General features: G+C 48.7%; 2 protein-coding genes across 3 annotated transcripts in view; one reads left to right on the top strand and one right to left on the bottom strand.

Moving 5' to 3' along the window:
• The window catches only part of Znf609 (zinc finger protein 609), a 146,968-nt gene extending 133,101 nt beyond the window's left edge, over positions 1-13,867 (top strand). The window contains exons 5-11 of one of the 2 annotated variants that reach the window (XR_007831828.1): positions 257-2,594; positions 4,124-4,490; positions 7,178-7,353; positions 7,596-7,812; positions 8,577-8,655; positions 9,114-10,396; positions 13,850-13,867. Coding sequence is in view for 1 of the 2 variants with exons in the window: in XM_051156650.1 (XP_051012607.1) it covers positions 257-2,594; positions 4,124-4,490; positions 7,178-7,353; positions 7,596-7,812; positions 8,577-8,650 (3,172 nt within the window). In the remaining variant the exon portion in view is untranslated. Of the gene's footprint in view, positions 1-256; positions 2,595-4,123; positions 4,491-7,177; positions 7,354-7,595; positions 7,813-8,576; positions 8,656-9,113; positions 10,531-13,849 lie in introns of those variants that run through there. The other variant, XM_051156650.1, reaches the window with a different exon arrangement.
• Positions 13,868-15,691: 1,824 nt separating this feature from the next.
• On the bottom strand, positions 15,692-19,214 carry Oaz2 (ornithine decarboxylase antizyme 2; the record flags this gene model as incomplete). The annotated part of the gene is made up of 4 exons (XM_051156683.1): positions 15,692-15,994; positions 16,125-16,210; positions 17,024-17,199; positions 19,074-19,214. Coding segments are annotated over 4 exons (534 nt in total), but the record flags the coding sequence as incomplete, so codon positions are not given.
• Positions 19,215-19,434: the final 220 nt, after the last annotated feature.

Genomic DNA, 19,434 nt, shown 5'->3' with positions numbered 1-19,434 from the left:
GGTTACCTCTCAAAACAGTTCCCATGCAGGTTTCTAATGGAAACCAGTTATTAAGACAGAAGCTGGGCAGGAGACACGTACTGCAAGTTGAAGGCCAGCTTTGACTGCATAGTGACTTCCATACCAGCCTTGGCTTCAAAAAAACAAAGCTGAGTTTAGGCCCCACCACACAAAAATAAAGGTGTTTTTCACTTAATAATAATTCTGTCCTATTTTTCACTTAATAATAATTCTGTCCTATTTGTCCTTTGCCAAGGTTCTGTGACTCCCCCACCAGTGACTTGGAAATGCGTAACGGTCGAGGAAGAGGCAAACGCATGCGTCCTAACAGTAACACACCTGTCAGTGAGACAGCCACAGCCTCCGACAGCAAAGGGACCAGCAGCAACAGCAAAACACGAGCAGGAGCCAACAGCAAAGGCCGTCGAGGGAGCCAGAACTCCTCAGAGCATCGCCCCGCTGCCAGCAGCACCTCTGAGGATGTCAAGGCCAGCCCTTCCTCAGCTAATAAACGGAAAAACAAACCTCTTTCAGACATGGAGCTGAATTCTAGCTCAGAGGACTCCAAAGGGAGCAAGCGTGTCCGCACAAACTCCATGGGCTCAGCCACCGGGCCCCTCCCTGGGACCAAGGTGGAACCCACTATTGTAGACAGAAACTGTCCTTCCCCAGTCCTGATTGACTGTCCCCACCCAAACTGCAACAAAAAGTACAAGCACATTAATGGGCTTAAGTACCACCAAGCTCATGCCCACACAGATGATGACAGCAAACCTGAAGCTGATGGAGACAGTGAGTACGGAGAAGAGCCCGCCCTCCATGCTGACCTCAGCAGCTGCAACGGTGCTCCTCTCTCACAGAAAGGTTCCTTGTCCCCTGCCCGTTCAGCTACCCCCAAAGTCCGGCTTGTGGAGCCTCACAGCCCTTCCCCTTCAAGCAAATTCAGCACAAAAGGCCTCTGTAAGAAAAAACTGAGTGCGGAGGGAGACACAGACCCTGGGGCCTTATCCAATGACGGCTCTGATGATGGACCCTCAGTAATGGATGAAACAAGCAACGATGCCTTTGACTCTTTGGAAAGAAAGTGTCTGGAAAAAGAAAAATGTAAAAAGCCCTCCAGTTTGAAAGCTGAAAAGATTCCATCCAAGAGTTTAAAATCAGCCCGGCCCATTGCCCCCGCCATACCCCCACAGCAGATCTACACTTTCCAGACAGCCACCTTCACAGCAGCAAGCCCAGGGTCCTCCTCAGGCTTGACCACCACAGTGGTGCAAGCGATGCCCAACAGTCCTCAACTCAAGCCCATTCAGCCCAAACCCACTGTTATGGGAGAGCCTTTCACAGTCAGCCCTGCCTTGACCCCTGCCAAGGACAAGAAAAAGAAAGACAAAAAAAAGAAGGAATCATCAAAGGAACTTGAAAGTCCTCTCACCCCTGGGAAGGTATGCCGAGCAGAAGAAGGTAAAAGCCCGTTCAGAGAATCATCAGGGGATGGAATAAAAATGGAGGGGCTCCTGAATGGTTCCTCAGACTCCCACCAAAGCCGATTAGCTAGCATCAAGGCAGAGGCTGATAAGATTTATAGTTTTACGGACAATGCCCCCAGCCCTTCAATCGGAAGCAGCAGCCGCCTAGACAATACTACCCCAGCCCAGCCCTTGACTCCCCTCCACGTAGTGACCCAGAACGGAGCTGAAGCCAGCTCAGTCACAACCAACAGCCCTGCCTACTCTGATATCTCTGACGCTGGGGAGGACGGGGAGGGCAAGGTGGACAGTGTCAAGTCCAAGGACCCTGAACAGCTGCTTAAAGAAGGAGCTAAGAAAACACTTTTCCCCCCTCAGCCACAGAGCAAAGACTCACCATACTACCAAGGCTTTGAAAGCTACTACTCTCCAGGATATGCACAGTCCAGCCCGGGGACTCTCAACTCCAGCAGCCAGGCAGCAGTGGAGGGCCAGGCCTTGAAGACAAAGAGGGATGAGGAGCCCGAGAGCGTGGAATCCAAAGTGAAGAATGATGTCTGTGAGGAAAAGAAGCCTGAGTTGAGCAGTTCCAGTCAGCAGCCCTCTGTCATCCAGCAGCGGCCCAACGTGTACATGCAGCCGCTGTACTATAGCCAGTATGCCTACGCGCCTCCATACGGCTATGGCGAGCAGGGCTACCACGCCCACCTCCTGAGCACCAACACAGCTTACCGGCAGCAGTATGAGGAACAGCAGAAGCGGCAGAGCTTGGAGCAGCAGCGGGGACTGGACAAGAAGACAGAGATGGGACTGAAAGAACGGGAGGCATCACTCAAGGAAGAGTGGAAGCAGAAGCCCTCAGTTCCACCAACTCTCACCAAGGCCCCCAGCCTGACAGACCTGGTGAAGTCAGGGCCGGGCAAGGCCAAGGAACCAGGGGCTGATCCTGCCAAGTCCGTCATCATTCCCAAATTAGACGACTCATCAAAACTCCCCAGCCAGACCCCTGAAGGCCTTAAAGGGAAGCTGGGTGAGGCCAGCCACCTAGGAAAGGAGGCCCCCGAGGCTAAAACGGGCCCTGAATGTGGCCGACAGCCAGAGGTGGATCCAATTCTCTGGTACCGACAGGTAACTCTTATGTGTAAGGAAGTGAAGATGCTCAGAAACTTTGTAGCCCCTATGGGTCAGCACTGCTTTCTTAGAGGCTCTAACAATTGAGGTTAGCAGGGCAGTTGTATGATTTTAGGAATTCTATACATTTGAATGTTTTTAAATAGCACTTTTACCTCCTTAAAAGGTATTTTACCCTTAAATAGGAAAGAAGGACTAATAAGACAAGTTATTTTGCCTAAGCTTAGTTGAGCCTTCACTGGCAGAGCAGAACAAGAACCTGGGCGTTTTAATTCCTAGCCCAGTGTTGTACTGTATGGTTCCTATGGAATGGAAGCTAAAAGAGTTTTATGGTGTTAGCTATGCTGACACATGCCTGTAATCCTAGCGTGCTTAGGAGGCTAAAAACGATTGTCATGAGTTCATAGCCACACTGAGCTATGTAATGTGTTACAGGCCAGCCTCCTTCTCCTCCCCCCCCCCCCACCTTTGTGGTTGGTTGGTTGGTTGTGTTTTTTGGTTTTGGTTTTTTTTTTTTTTTTTATGAGACAGGGTTTCTCTGGGTAGCCTTGTAGACCAGGCCTCAAACCCACAGCGATCCACCTGCCTCTGCCTCCCATAGTGCTGGGATTACAAGTGTGTGGCTAAGACCCTGTTCTCTAAACAAACAAACAAACAAGTAAGTAAATATTTAAGAACTAAAACTATGGGGGCTGGAGAGATGGCTCAGAGGTTAAGAGCACTATCTGCTCTTCCAGAGGTCCTGAGTTCAATTCCCAGCAGCCACAGGTGGCTCACAACCATCTATAATGTGATCTGATGCCCTCTTCTGGTGTGCAGGTATACATGCAGACAGAGCACTCATATACATAAAAATAAATAAATATTTTTAAAAAATAATAATAATGGGGCTAGAGAGATGACTCAGTAGTTAAGAGTACTTGCTGTTCTTCCAGAGAACCCAAGCTTACTTCTCAGTACCCACGTCAGATGGCTCACAACCTCCTGTGTGTGACTCCAGCTCCCGGGGACCGGCTGCTCCCTTCTGGTCCCTGCAGATACACACACCTGTTGCAGACGTTCACACAGGAGATGCAAAATGTCTCCCTGTCCTCTTGGTGTCAGTCCTACCTGTCCTGACATGAGCAGGAGGCAGCTCCTTCTAGTCCTAGAGTCATTGCCCCACAGGTCTTCCTCACAGAGGACATCGTAGATGGCTTTACCTTCTCTTTCCCAGAATCTGTTCCCTTGGATTTGAGAAGATGTTTTGTGGTGAGAGGGTCTCATTATGTATTCCTGGCTGGCTTAGACTCTATAAACCAGGCTAGCCTCAAACTCATAGAGATCTCTCTGCTTCTTCCTCTGCCTCCACCTCCCCAGTGCTGGAATTGACAGTGTCAGTAGAAGCTAGGATCCCACTCTGCCTTGGGTGCTGTAATGATCTGTTTCTGGGTCTCTGCTGGGACCTTAGTTTAAGAAGGGTCTGCTGTGCGTATCACTACTCTACACTTCCTCTCGTGTGTAGCTCTATTGTGTGCTTTTTGCAGGAGACAGAGCCCCGGATGTGGACATATGTTTATCCTGCCAAATACTCAGACATCAAGTCAGAGGATGATCGGTGGAAAGAGGAACGGGACCGAAAATTAAAGGAGGAAAGGAGTCGGAGTAAGGACTCTGTTCCCAAGGAAGATGGGAAGGAAAGCACAAGTGGTGACTGCAAGCTGCCCGTGTCTGAGGAGTCCCGCCTTGGCAGCAAGGAGCCCCGACCAAGTGTCCACGTGCCCGTGTCCTCCCCCCTCCCCCAGCACCAGTCCTACATCCCCTACATGCACGGCTACTCCTACAGCCAGTCGTATGACCCCAACCACCCCAGCTTCCGGGGCATGCCTGCTGTGATGATGCAGAACTACCCAGGTACGCACCTCGGCAAAGCAGTGTTTTGTTTTGTTTAATTTTTAAAATATTTTATTTAATTTTAATTTATGTCTGTTGGTGTTGGTGTGAAGGTGTCAGATCTTGGAGTTACAGACAGTTGTGAGCTGCCATGAGGGTGCTGGGAATTGAACCCAGATCCTTTGGAAGAGCAGGCAGTGCTCTTAACCACTGAGCCATCTCTCCAGCCCCAGGCAGTTTCAGTTCTAGAGCTTTGTTGCTTTAGCTATAAGGTTCAATGGCACTGGCTTGGATGGCAGCCCTTTTTCCCCCTCAGGGTGACCATGATGTGAAGTTTCCACTCTAACCTTAAATGACCTTAATTACAATCGGAAAGACCACCTCTCCCTTGCTGCAGCTAAGGTGGCCTCTATTGTCAGCTTTTCTTTATTGTCAGTGCTAAGACTCCTGCACGCCACGGCCATCTTTTCTCTGCTGGAATTTCTTTAGACACGCACTCTGATTTCTGCTGCATGCGAGACACTGTGGGGAATACTAAAGAAGTAGAGAAGACCAGTTCGCTTCATCAAGGGCGTCAGAGCCTAATACAGCAGGAGCAATACACGTGACAAATAGGATTCAAACCAGAGCAACTCAGGCACTCAGCTTTGAGGTTGTGCTCAGCTGTGAGATCAGAAAGCTGTTGGGGATGCAGGGAGCATTTTGAAGTCAGTTGGGGAAGTGTCCAGTACGCTCAGCTTGGGAAACGTCAGCCCTCACACTGCTGACAGTGAGTTCTCAGTGGGCCATGGCTTAAGTGTTTTCATAGCTTTTGTTTTCCTAAGACAAGATCTACTTTGTAGCCCTGGCAGGCCTGGACCTCACTGTGTACACCAACCTGACCTCTTAGCTTAGAGAGACCCATGTGCCTCTCTCCTTAGTGCTGGGGTTAAAAGCATGTACCACCATGCCTGGTCATAATGCGATCTTTCAACAGAGTCCCGTGATGAGACCGAGGTAAACGCTGTCCTCACGTTGCAGCCTTTGTGGTCTTCTCTTCTCGTACTTCCTGAAATATGTAGTAGGTTTTTGTGAGCTGGAGCCACTTCGCTATCCTGCAGTACACTAGAGCGCGTGCCTTCTCTCTGTGTTTGGGCATCTGCCCTGCCCCTCCTCAGCTTCTGGTAATCCCTGTTTTCCATTTAGATCAGCCTGTACACTCACTCCTTACAGCTCCCAGCCTGCTAGAGCTGGTAGTCTTGACATTCTGCAGGCATTAATATGGGATACATTCTAAATACAAGTAAGCTTTCCAAACAGATACAGATCATCTCACCCTCATGGTGTGCCTTACCCTCTGTGTAAGAGTTCCATCTGTTGAGGCTTGCTCTGGTCCAGGCACTGTCTTGATTTATGCACTTTTTTTTTTGTTCTGGTGTTTTCATTGTTGTTGTCTTATTATGTAGCTCTGGTTGGCCTATAATTAGCTATATAGTATAAGCTAGCCTCCAAAACAGGGGTCTCTCACTGAACCTGCAGCTCACTGATTTTTTTCTAGACTGACTTGCCAGTGAGCCCCAGGGATTCTCTTGCTGCACCTTTACACTGCTAGAATACTAGGTACATGCGCCTGCCGCCTGCAGGTCTGAGTGATCTGAGCTCTGGTCATCATGCTTGTACGGCGAGCACAGCTGTGTTTTTATTTTATGTGTATGAATGTTTTCCTGCATGTATGTATGTATGCCCAAAGAGGCGAGAAGAGGTGTCAGATCCCCTAAAAGTACGGTTACAGACAGTTGTGAGCTGCCATGTGGGTGCTAGGAGTGGAACCTCAGCCCTTTGTAGCAGCAGCAAGTGCCCTCAGCTACTGCCCCATCTCCCCAGCCCAGCTTCAGGGTTTGAAACGCAGCCTGACCATCCAGCCCAGGTTGACCTTGAACTCGTTTTCCTGCTGTGGCCTTCTCAGGGCTAGAATTACAGGTGTGTGCGCACCTAGCTTCACGTTGCTTGTTTGTGAAAGGGCTTTATTGTACTCTGAGCTAGAATCTACTGTGTAGCTCAGGCTAGCCTCTGTGAAACGATCCTCACTGAGCCATCTTTCCACCACCACCACCCTTATTTGAGATAGCCCTAGCTGACTTGGAACTCACTTTTGAGACCAGGCTGGTCTTGAACTCAGAGATCTGCCTGCCTTGGCCCTCCTGAGTGCTAGGATCCAATTTAGGTCATCAGGCCTGGCAGCAAATGCGTTTACCCGATGAGCCATCTCAGCAGCTCTTGTTTTGTGTTTTTTTGGGACAGGATCTTAAGTAGTCTAAGCTGGCACCAGACTCAGAATTCTACCCCAACACCACAATGTTGGGATTACAGATACGTGCCATCATGCCTGGCTGTTATCTTCATTTTGATGGTAAACTGAAACTCAAAAAGGCTGTCACTTCATTCAAGGTTATCCAGCCCAAGGCTGTCTGACTTTAGCCTATGACTCTGAGATAACACAGATCTGAGAAATCAGCTCTAGGAAACTTGGGTGTCATATTCTTAACCCTCCACCTGTTCTTCGTATAGAGCTTGTTAAAGAAGGGAAGAAGCCAAGAGTGTCATCCTGGGAAGCTGTGGTAGGAAGTATCTCAGACTGCCTGAGAGAACTGGCCCACCTGACCACACTCGCTAGAGCACTTTGTTCTGCCATCCTCACTTCCTTGACTGCTTGATTTCTCCTTTCCCAGGGTCCTATTTGCCTTCCAGCTATTCTTTCTCCCCATATGGCAGCAAGGTCTCAGGTGGTGAGGATGCTGACAAGGCACGCGCCAGCCCCAGTGTGAGCTGTAAAGCCAGCTCAGAGTCCAAAGCCCTGGATATCTTGCAGCAGCATGCCAGTCACTACAAGAGCAAGTCCCCCACGGTAAGTGGGGTGTGCAACCCAAGTCCTTGTCCAGAGACCAAGTGGAGCCCTACGGGAGAAGTGGGCAAGTTCCAAGTCCTGACCAGGATGGATCTTGGCTGACTTGAGATTGACCCCATGAGGGCACCCTCTGTATGTGTAGACGCCCTGCATTTTTAGAGTCATAATGTAGGACCCAGGTTAGATCGCTAGTATGTATATATCTCATTATAGTACCTTTGTGTGTCTCCTTTCCTTTCCAGATAAGTGATAAAAATTCTCAGGAGAGAGATCGGGGAGGCTGTGGGGTAGTTGGGGGTGGTGGCAGCTGTAGCAGTGTTGGGGGAACAGCAGGTGGTGACAGGAGTGTCGACCGGCCCCGCACTTCCCCTTCCCAGCGCCTGATGTCCACACACCACCACCACCATCACTTGGGCTACTCCTTGCTCCCAGCACAGTACAACCTACCCTATGCCGCAGGTAAGGCTCTTTCTTCATCTTCTAGTTTTGTTTCTACTTCAGTAGTAGGGCTTGTAGCAAGGCCCTGCCCTCCAAGAATCACCTCCACCAAAAACAAAAGCCAAAAACTTGTAATTTGAGATGATTCTCAACCACCCAGGAGGTTGAAGCAGGAACATAAAAATAAACTCAAGGAGAGCTGGGAAGATGGCTCGGTAAAGCCCCTGCCTTGTGAGAAGAGGGCCTGGGTCTGGTTCTCAAACCAAGTAAAACGACAACTGTGGCGATGTGTGGCTGTTACTTCAGTGGTTAGGTGGGAGGAAAGCGGGCAGATGCCTGGAGCTTGCTGGCTAGCTAGCCTAGACTACTTGGCAAAGATCCAGGTCAGTGAAAGGCCTCTACTCAGACAAAAGGCAGAAAGCACTTACAGAATAACACTCAAGGTAGTCCTATGACCTCCACACACATGTGCAACACAGGCATGCACGCGCGCACACACACATTCTTAAACAAAAACCGCCAGCAATCTGCCTTCAGTTGTAGGGTACGCTGTATTAGGCTGACAGCTTGGGAGATTTCATTATTCAGCAGAGCAAGGAACAGGTGTTTCCACCACTAAAGAGAAACAAGCAGCTGAAAACCGATCTGGCCAGGCATCAGGGTTGTTTTCCTGTCCGCGCCCCAAAAATCCAGTGGAACTAGGGGAACTTAAGGGGAAACTCCTCCCTATATCCAGTCACCTTGTGAAGTGAGTGCTACATTAAATATGCTCTCTGCTTGCCCAGGGCTTTCTTCTACAGCCATTGTTGCCAGCCAGCAAGGCTCAACTCCCTCACTCTACCCACCCCCCAGGAGGTGAGAATGGTAAGTGGATTTTGTTAATTTGAGGTAACAAATTAACAGGGGTAGCTGCTACCTGGATCATAGAATCCCTGTGGCATGTAAGTGAGGGGCAACTATGTGTGTGAGGGCAGTGGTCTTGGAAAGGGGGACTTGTTGGCCAGGCCTGTTAAACTAGCTGTTTGTGAAACTATGCACATCTAGGGACTATGGAGCAGCCAGCACCAAATGGTGCTGCAGGCCTTTTGTTATTACTGTTTACTGTGAAGGGCGATGCATGTGTGCAGACGTCAAAGAACAACTTATGGGGAGCTCCTCCTGCAAACTATGTGGGGGATGGAAGTCAGCTCCAGCTTGGCAGCAAGCACCCTCACTCACCATACCAGCTTGCCAGCCCCAGTTTATTCTCTTAGAGCGCCACCTTGTGGTTGTGAAGCCAGCAGTCCACAATGACCTGTTCAACCTGTGTGTTTCCTTCACAGAACACCAAGTGCCCAGATGAAGTCAGCTTCATGTGCCAGACTGGCTCATTTGAGGTGATGCTGGAGGTGCCATCTTACTGTCAGTTACGGTGTTGCTCATCCTGTTTGCCATCCCTACCGTGACTGAAGGCAGACCCTTGGCTGTCTCACCTCCACCAGACCCTCAGACACCCCTGACCCTCCCTCTTTCCTCAGGAGCTGGGGAACTGGTACTTTGCAAAAATATTTATTCTCTCAGCCACAGTTCTGACTGTTGTGGCATCTGTGGAGATGAAGGCATAGGAGCAACCGAGGGAGTGCAGCCTCATCCCAGAGAAGTTACTGCTGCGTTACTCTAGCCCCTGGTCTACTGCCAGAGCAGCACCCCGCACACACCTGGGAGGGACCCCTTGCACGGGGTAACGTCTGAGGACAGCACAGCAGCCATACCCCTCTCCATCATCACCACCATCAACAGATTCCGCATCTCCTCAGTGGTTTGGGCCCTGGGAACTGGCAGCATGTGGAGAAGTTAGAATCTCAGGAAAGAAGTGAGGGGCTTGATTTCTCTGTAATTGTGAAGACAAGGTCTTCAAGTGTGGAGACGTCCCCCTCTAATGTGAGCACAGATAAATGCTCAGAGCCTAACCTGTAAAGCGAGAGTTAAGGCATTTGCCCCACCTGAGCCTTGTGCTCCTGTTAGGCGGAAGGCAGGGGCTCTAGCACCAGCACAGGGCTCCCCGGGGCGAAGGGAGTGCTGGGAGGAACTGGAGCCTAGATGGAGTCTGTCAGACTGAACCTGCTTCCTCACCAAAAGTCCTGCTGCTTCTCATCTCCCAACTCCTTGCCCTTTGTCTTTCTTTTTCACCCCTTGGTGCCTTTCCCAGGGGTGATTCCCCATACTGACCTCACCTCTTCTACTGCTTGGCTGTTACAACTCAGGCAGAAAGAATAGACTTCCTCCCAGCATGGGTAACCTCGGTGTCTGCCACATCACATTTGGGCATGAAGCAGAAGGCAGGCCATAGAACACCCAGCAGTTCTTGGAGACATTCGATTATCTGAGTCTCTTACTTAGGGTCACAAAATGTATACATCCCAGTTCCTTTGTCTGCAGGTACATGATTTTATACAGTTCACATTGTAACTCCATGTGTGCCAATATGAGGTGTGTCTTTGTAACGCATGTTTTGTTTTAGGGGCCACTGGCCAAAGGAGGTGATTGGCTCCTTAGATCCTGAAACAGCATATCCAAGCTTCACATGCCCAAACCACAGAGTGGACTCAGTGGATGAGGCTTTGAGGTGACAGACATTTCTCCATTCCCCTGAGTCATGTGCTGGGAAAGTGATGACAGCTTTATTGGAGTTGCTTCTTCCCAGGATATGGGATACTTTTAGCTCTGCCTTTGTGGGGTGTCATCACTGTTGTCCCTCCTATTTTTTGCCCTCTAGGACAGAGAGAGAGAGAGAGAGAGAGAGAGAGAGAGAGAGAGAGAGAGAGAGAGAGAGAGAGAGAGAATGTTAGTTGACAAGTGTCAGAAGTAACACTTTGAGAGCAGGAAGGTGGCCTCTGACTTGTGTGGGGGAGTGAGGTGGTGGGAGGCAGTTAGCACAAAGCCCAGGAGAAGGTGGTTCCCAAGAACCTGTGAGCCCTCTCTGGGCATAGACAGGTTGGGTCAATAGCATCTCTCACCTACGACCCTTTCCTGTTTCCAAGTCCTTACTTTTGTTCAAGTTGGGTTATGGGCACTGGCAAAAAAATCCCTTTATTTTATACCTATTGGCAGGACCCCACCAGCCTCCTCACCAACATCGTTCCCTCTGCCACCTGCTTCCTAGTAAGCAGCACTGTGGGCAGCGACCCCTTTTCATTCATGGAAGTAGATGTTGGGGACACCATCATACCTAACCCATTACTACCCTTACTAAGAGAGCAACTGACTTTAGACTGATGATGTCTCCCCTCCCCACCCCACCCCCAAAAAACTCCAGTGAGTAGAGCCGTGTGTGCCCATCTGTTCCTGTTTGTTTCTTAAATACTGTGGTGTGTTTTGTATGTATCTGTGGCACTGGCTTGCAATGTGCTTTGTACATACTGTAAAGAAACCATTAGAGCAATTTTCTTTTTCAGTGGGTAGGTATGGCTCACATTCCTGCCCTTTCCAGTTCATTTTATAACAAGGGTGTGTCTGTGTCTGTATTTGTAAGACAGCCTTAGATTCTGAAGAAGGGAACAGCTTTCTCTCTCTCTCTCCTGCCTCCTCCCCTTTCTCTCTCTGCACTCCCCCCGCCCCCTTTAAAAAGTCAGCTCTTGGATCCCTCTATCCAGGTGCCCCTTGAAGAACAGGCCCTGAAATGAGATTTGTGGTAGAAAAATGACACTATGTTCTCAGCCTGATCTCCTGGTTCTTAGTCCAGTCTCCCCGTGCCTGAAATAGTATCACACAGCTACAGCTGTGAAGATTCCCACTAGTGCTGAGATTGGCTGTCCACCTCCACACTGCGGAACTTCCCGTGGCACCTAGTCAGAAAGACAAGGTGTGGTCCAGACTGCCAAACCCAGCCTCTCGCTGAGCCACCCTACCCATGCTCTTTGTGTTAGTGAGCCTTGAGACCATGTGGAACAGAACCTACAAGGAGTAGGGGCCTCGCCCCCAGGAAGGGCAACCGCAGCTCAACGGTTGCTGCTTAGGATTCCCATCTGTTTCCTCATTTATGGTGTGCCAGTTCCCTTCAGCTCTTCCCTGTCGTACACATACATTTAGTCTCTGCTTAGCCTACACACCCCACACATCCTAAGGTCAAAAAAACAAACACAGAAGGGTAACGGGGTACCCTCTGAAATGATCATTTCATGCACCTCCCCTCCAGGCTCCAGGGTGGGGTGGGGAGGACTTAGTTTAAGGGAGTTGGGAGTTAAGACTGCAGAAGGGCTAGAAAATTGGATGTAGGTTTGCTGCCTCCATGTCACTTACCATCCTGTATACCCTATCTGAGTACTTTGATGCCCCCCCCCCCCAACCCCCAAGATTCAGCTGGGCAGCTAGCTGGCCCATAATTCTGGGCCTTTGTCATTTATTACTAGGGCATCCCAGGAAACTCTCCAGTGATTCCCTGCCATGGGCCCCTCCCAGGCCTTGTCCCCAGCCCCTCCTGCCCCAGCCCACCTGCTTGCCTTGGTGCTCAGCCCTCCCACTGGGAACAGGTTGGGGCAAGCTGGAGGTGCGGGCTGGAGGGACAGTGTTGCTGTTCATAGCTTTTGTTCCATTGGCGTTGCTCTGTTGGATTTAATTTCAGTCTTCCTGATTCTTCCCTTCTGTAAAGTGTACATTACCAAGTTCCTTGTTTTTTTATATATATATATAAATATATATATATATATATATATACAAACTGTACTCTTTTTGCCTTTGTACATTCAGGCAAGAAGAGAAAATAAATCTTTTTAAGAGACAATCACAAATCTGTGAGGGCTGCTGGTTATTTCTCCTGGAGTTTGCTGCTGAGCTGCTGCCTCCTCTTGCTGTCCTGTCCCCCTCAGCTTCCTGTCTCCCTGGTCCTGCTCCATACGCACCCTCAGCTTCCCCGTCCCTGCCTGACAGCAAGCTGCTGAACTCAGTGTGCAGACTACCTGCCCTGTTGTAGCCTTTTCCTGCCCAGTATTGTTTTCTGGCTTGGCCGCTGGCTGATCATGTATCCTGGCCTTTTTTTTTTTTTTCCCCCTCCCTCTTGGATCTCATTCACCAAAGTGTCTTTGGATCCCTGGGTACTCTGGGACCTTTCTCCCAGAGGCCCTTGCTTTGGACATTCATTCATCTATGAAACTATGCAGCTGGGAGCTCTTTGCCTGAGATTTTTGCACTACTTAAACCTGCCTGGGAGTTAGAATGGAAGGTTTTTAGAAACAAGTGGAAATCACACACCCCACCCCAGCCCCAGCACTCAGCCCCCCACACACACACACCCCATCCTAGCCTCCTAAGTCCACTGGTCCTGGGATCACCCTGGACTCCTGTGGTTACCCTATGAGATCAAAGGCTAAGGATCTATTATTGGTAGGGGCTTTTGATGAGATTCTTAAAGAGTGATGCCGTCTGAAACAGCCCAGCCAAACCATGTTTAGCCTTTCTCCTTTCCTCCTTTGTCTCTACTTTTCTTAATTGGCTTTGGAATTGAAGTATATTTTTAAATTATTTGTTGTATTTATTGAATAAAGTTTTTAATGTCCCTGTTCTTAAATTTAGACTAAAGTTTGCCTTTCACGTATCTCCTCTATCCCTCTCTTTACCACCTAAATCTTCTATCTTCTAAGTTGTGGGTTTTTGGTTTTTTTTTTTTTTTCCCTTTGGTTTAGTTTTTGGTTTTTTGAGACAGGGTTTCTCTGTGTTAGCCTAGGTTGTCCTGGACTCACTTTGTAGACCAGGCTGGCTTCAAACTCAGCAATCCACCTGCTCTGCCTCTCGAGGAGTGCTGGGATCAAAGGCGTGCACCACCACGCCCTGCTCTAAATTGTTTTTTTAAAATGAAGTGCTGCTGCCTGCTTACCATGATTATGACCTGTCAGTGGTGGTCTTGAGTAACCCCATTTTTTTTTGGACAGGGAGCTCTTTGGGTAGGTATATGGTTTCCAAGTCAGCCCATTTTTAACCGGCTATAAACAGTGTTCCCCTCTGCTTTGTGAGCTTTGTTACCTCTGTCTGTGAATGGAATTCTCAGGTTTTACATTTTGGCTCTTGACCTCCCTGCTGCCTCTAGGAGTCACTTGTGTGATGGAGGGTGTTTTCAAGCCAGTCGCTTTGAAGGAACACCATGTGCAGTTTGGAGCCCAAGTTTAGTGACTTGGCTAAATAAAACAGGTAAGCTCCATGAAGGGAAAAAAAAAAAAGCTGAAAATTGAGCCAAGCCTATAGAGAAACTAAGGGTTGACAATAAAGTAGCTGCATATCCACAGGTGTGAGGAGACGGGGTGTCCATGCAGAACCTGAGAAGAGAGGCCATTAAGGGCTGAGCTCCCTCCTCTAGGACACTTAGAGAGGATTCTTCGTGTTGGCGGTGCAAAGGGACAAAAAGCATGCTATAGAACACTGGGCTCCAAGAGGAGGCACTAAAATGGAATAGTGTGTGCTGCTTAGAGCCAGGCATGACGGCACTGGAGGGGCTAAAGCAGGAAGACCCCCACACAAGTTCAGGCCAGAGCTATAGTGACCTTGTATCAGGGGAGGGGGGGTAAAACATCAGGCATAGAGTTAGGCAGTACCTTAAAAAGTAAAACCTACAGCAGGCAGAACATTGTATACATAATAAATCTTAAAGAAACCTACAGCAGGCAGCAGGCAGAGCATTGTATAAATAATAAGTCTTAAGGGAAAAAAAAGGAAAACCTACATGCAGGTAGAGCATTGCATACATAAAAAATATTTTTTTTAAAAAAAGGAAAAGCTAGTTTTAAGCCCCAGCCTTGTGTGTGACAACTGGAATTCTTGGTTAGCTGCTACCACACAGGAAAGTATGCGTACACCTCTCTTCTCCACGGGCACTTGGAGTCCCACTCCTAGCAACCCTACATGTCACAGTGTAACACGGCCCCAGAGACCAGCAGCCTTTTCCCTGAGAGGTATGCATCACACTTGTATCATGTTAAGCTCTGGTAGTGGTAGGGAATTGGTCCTGGTACAGAAATAAAGAACAGACCAACCACAACTTTTAAGTCAGTTTATTGACACAGTAACACAACACACTTGCCTCCCTGACACCCCCACACCCAATGTAGATCTCTCTCCCTTCGTTTCTCTTTAGAACAAGCTGTTTGGTGACAGCAGTAAAAAGGCAGGCCGTTCTGCAGTTCAGCCCGACCCCTAGGCCCTGCTCGGAACCTTTAGGGGGGCAGTCAGTACTATGCTTGGCCAGCCAGCGGCATCCAGTCACTAAGAACAGATTCTCCCACAAACCCCAGGCCCTGAGTTTACTATTCTTCCTCTCTGTTCTTACTAGGAAAGAGATCGTGGGGCCTGGGCCACAGAGGCAAGAACTCCAGTGGTCACTTGAGATGTAGTTGGCTAGTTTCTTAAGGCCCAGACACCCCTAAAAAAGCCCTGGTGTGTGTGTGGGGGGGGGTGAATTTCAATGCCCCAATTTAAAATGCATTGGTAACATTAACAGATTAAGCCAGCTTAACCAAGTGCCAGAATAACACTAAGCTGTAAAGAAAGCGAGGTCAGACCTCCTTACACCAGGCCAGACACAAAATGCTGAGAAGCCCAAGGTGGAGTGTGGAAAACAACCCAAGGACACTGCCCAGGAGCTAAAAAGCCTATACTCAGGAGCCCCTGAATGACAGGAAGCAAGGAAAGAAAATACCTAAGTTTTAAAAACCAAAAAAAGAAAGCCCAATTGCAAGGAAACCCAAGCCTGACGGTGCTGCCCACCAGCCCTCCAGGTGTTTGCCCCTGGACCAGACAGTCCCTCCCCCTCCAGGCAATGTCTCCCCTAGGCTAGATGGAGCACATCACAGCGCAGTTTAAAAAGCTTCTAATGCCAGTTCATAAACATCTTCATTACTATTGGTGGTTACATGTGACTAATATGCTTATACTGTTCTTATGGAAAACAATTTCAACGAGTCAACTCCGAGAACACAATGGGCAGCCCTCAACCTGAGCCCCTTAATGTCCTTCCCTAGACAGCCGGAAACCCTCTCCTCTGTCCCAGGGCTGCCTAGCTTTCCCTCTTCCCCCACTGTGGCTCTTGGGCAAAGCATCCTCTATGACCATCAGTCCTCATCAGACAAGTTCTGGTCCAGGGGGTAAACCATGAACATCACATCTGGCCAAGAGGGAACACAGGGATGACCTGGACGTACAATCTCAAAGCCCAAGAAGCTGAACGTCTTCAGGAGTGGAGCTGCAGAAAATAAAGCATAGAAGGGGATCTAATTCAGGCAAAACACCAAAGACAGACCAAGTACGACTGGGTTGCTAAGGCAATGTACATGGTGTGCAGCCCTCTGCACAGGTCTGTTTTGACTGCTCACCTCTGTCTTCCCGGCCCTTCCTGAAGCAGATGAACAGGTAGTTCACTTTCATCTTCTCCTCAGCAAACTCTAGCAGTGCTAACAATCTACAGAAACAACACTGATCAGGTCCACTGCCACCTTCCCAGATCTCCATCCCACCCTTAAAATGGCCTTCTGAACCTAAGAGCTAGCAAATTTAATACAGGATCTCCAAAGAAAGCTTCCCATTTAAGACCCTACATTAAGAAAAAAATAAGTCAAATATCCTGAGAAGTGGAGAGTGGTTCTTTCTTCTAATAACTGAGTTCTCCATCCGAAAGTAACACTGTCATAAAGTAATGCCAATCACAAGACTGTGGTGCCTTAGAAGAAACCCAGTTCATTTGGTCATTACTCTGATAGGAATATTATACTCTGAGCTCAGTTTCCTCAGTAAACTGAGGCCAGGAATGGTGGTACTGGTCTTTAAATCCCAGCACTCAGGAGGCAGAGGCGGTGGATCTCCAAGTTTGAGGCCAGCCTGGTCTACGTAGCCCAGAACAGTCAGAACTAAACAGTGAACGCCTGTCTCAAAAGATAGAAATTGGAGTCAATCAAGAAAAATGTCCTGGGAATGCTCTTTACACATAGGCTACTTGGAGAAAAGTACCTAATCTAATGAAAGCCCACCAGTCTACCTATATTCCTTGGCCTTTCAAATTGTACCTTTGTATGGAGGTTCAAGGGAACTTGACACCTGCTGGGAATCTGATTAACTGGTGAGTGACTAGTTAACATGCTAAAGACTTGCTTTAATTATAACCTGGAGGAGGCCTGGCTGGCTAAAAACTGTACCAGCCGCATTACCTGCTTGGGGAGTCTAGAGCTAAGGAAGAAGCTGCAATCCCCAGTAACAGTTCTCTTCATTGGCTCCTTACCCTTCTTTGCTCCCATCAGCTAATAATCCATCTGGGATTTCTACAAACAGGCTCTGGCTGGACAGGACTGCATCCCAGGATGAGACCTTCACCTCGGTGACCTCATACTGGAAGTGGACGATGTGAGGTTTTCCATCATTCACGGGGAGGTCCTGGGTTACAGTGAGCTTCTCGTCCTGGGAAGGAGAGTTAGGGCAGAGGACAGAATCTCTACTACTGGCCATACCCTATGCTCCCTAAACCAGTGGGCGCTGGCATCCCATGGGCCATGCTCAGGTAAATAAGAGTCATGTCAGAAGTACAGAAGTCTTGTGAGCTAACTGCAGCCATTTCTAAGAATAGCTGCTGTTGGTAAAGCCAGAGTAAGATGGGAAAGGAAATTCTTATTAAGAACCAACCAAGTGCTGAGTGCTGTGCAAAGTACTATTCATTATTAGTATCTCCACCTTAAATATGAGAGAGCAAACCAAGAGCGAGTTAGGAACTGGCCCACGGCTCCTACACTAGTAAAGGCCAAGTTGAAATGAAGACCTAGGTCTCCCTAGCCTCAAGGTCTGTCAGGGCTTTCCCTTCTTCTCTAAGAGAAAAACATGAATGGAATTCTAGCATTGCTGCAGAGGAGGCTGAGGCAGGAGGATTATGAGTTAAAGGCCAGCCTAGACTACACAAGACTTGTTTTGTTTTTGAGACAGTGTCTCACTCGATAGCCCTGGCTGGCCTGGAAATCCTAAAGATCCACCTGCCCTTCCTCCTGAGTGATGGAATTAAAGGCATAAACTACCATGTATGGCCTAAGACCTTGACTTTAAAGAACTTTTTTTTTAATTTATTCAGATTACATCTCAATTGTTGTCCCTTAACTTGTATCTTCATGTTCCCCCCCTCCCTCCCTCCCTCCTTCACCCTATTCCCCTCTCCTAGGTCTGTGACAGAAGGAGACCACCTCCCCTACCATATGATCACAGCCTATCAGGTCTCGTCCTGGTAGCCTGCTTACCTTTCCTGAGTGCCACCAGGCTCCCCCACCATGGGGAAGTGGTCAAATAGGAGGCACCAGAGTGCATGTCAAGAGTCAGTCCCCACTCTCGACACAATGTGGAGAATGTGGTGTCCATTGGCTGGATCTGAATAGGGTTCTAGATTTAGTTTACTGCATGCATTGTCCTTGGTTGGTACAGTAGTTTGAGCTGAATCTGCCATCCTTGATGGTCTTCTGGTAGGTTTCTAGGACTCTCTAGATCCTTCTATTTCCCCATTCTCCCATACCTCTCTCACCTAGAATCCCAATAGGAAGTCCCAGCATCTATACCAGTCTCCTGCTAAGTGAAGACTTTTCAAGGACATCCCTGGTGGGCTACTGTACAATTATAATTGAGTATATGCCATGTGTATCTTTTTGGGTTTGGGTTAACTCACTCTCTAAAGATTTCTTTTTTTTTGAGGAAAAGACAGCTGGACATGGCTGGGCATGGTGGCACATGCCTTTAATCCCAGCACAGAGGCAGGTGGATCTACAAGGCCTGGTCTACAAAGTCAGTCCAGAACAGCCAGGGCTCTTACACAGAATATACACCTGTAATCCCAGCACTCAATCAAGTCCTTAGATAAAGAACTCAGGTGCCCTGCTAACTCTCCATTCCCAGCCTAAGAAGCTGAACCAGGTCCTAGGCCTCAACCAGCAGCAACTTAAGACAACAAATAGCGCTAACATTCTCCTAGGATTCCAGATAAGGCATACAATAGCTTCAGTTGAAAAAAGCTATCAGGCTAAGTGTGGTAGCGCACTCCTTTGATCGAGTACTCAGAGAGGCGGAGGCAAGCGGATCTCAGTGAGTTCGAGGCCAGCCTGGTCTACAAAGTCCAGGACAGCCAAGGTTACACAGAGAAACTCTGTCTTGAAGAAGAAGAAGAAAAAAAAAGTTATCAGTTCCGGTTTTCCCTCAGCCAGCCTACTTCTGTCTAAGAAGACTAAGGAAAACTCACACCATTTGAGCAGCTGCTCAGTGGGATCTAGGAGGCTCCACCCAAGCTATACCAAAATCCTCCTTACCTTATATATTAGAGCTGAGAGAGAAGGATCCCTGCCGCCCCCTCGCCCACCGGGGATCTTCGACAGTGGGTGAGGGGCATCAGGAGCACCACAGAGGCCCTGGAACAATGTGCCTGCAGCACTGGAGCTGGGGACAGTTACTCAAAGGCAAAATACTACTGCAAGAGACAAAAAGTCAGACAGTAAACACCATGACATCAAGCCCATACCCCTCCATCCTGCCCTCCCTCTACGTACACAAGTGTTCTAAGGCTACCCCTCACTGCTCAAGTTCGTTCTTCTTGAGCTTCCAGAAATGCTACTTTTTTTTTTCCCAAGGGACATAAAGAGTTCCAAAAGGGTACGGAAGTCCTGATGGACG

The sequence above is a fragment of the Acomys russatus genome, chromosome 14 (genome assembly GCF_903995435.1).
Source record: "Acomys russatus chromosome 14, mAcoRus1.1, whole genome shotgun sequence".
Classification (NCBI taxonomy): Eukaryota; Metazoa; Chordata; class Mammalia; order Rodentia; family Muridae; genus Acomys; species Acomys russatus.
The sequence above is the reverse complement of the archived record's forward strand: the minus strand, read 5'-3'. Positions and strand labels throughout refer to the sequence as shown.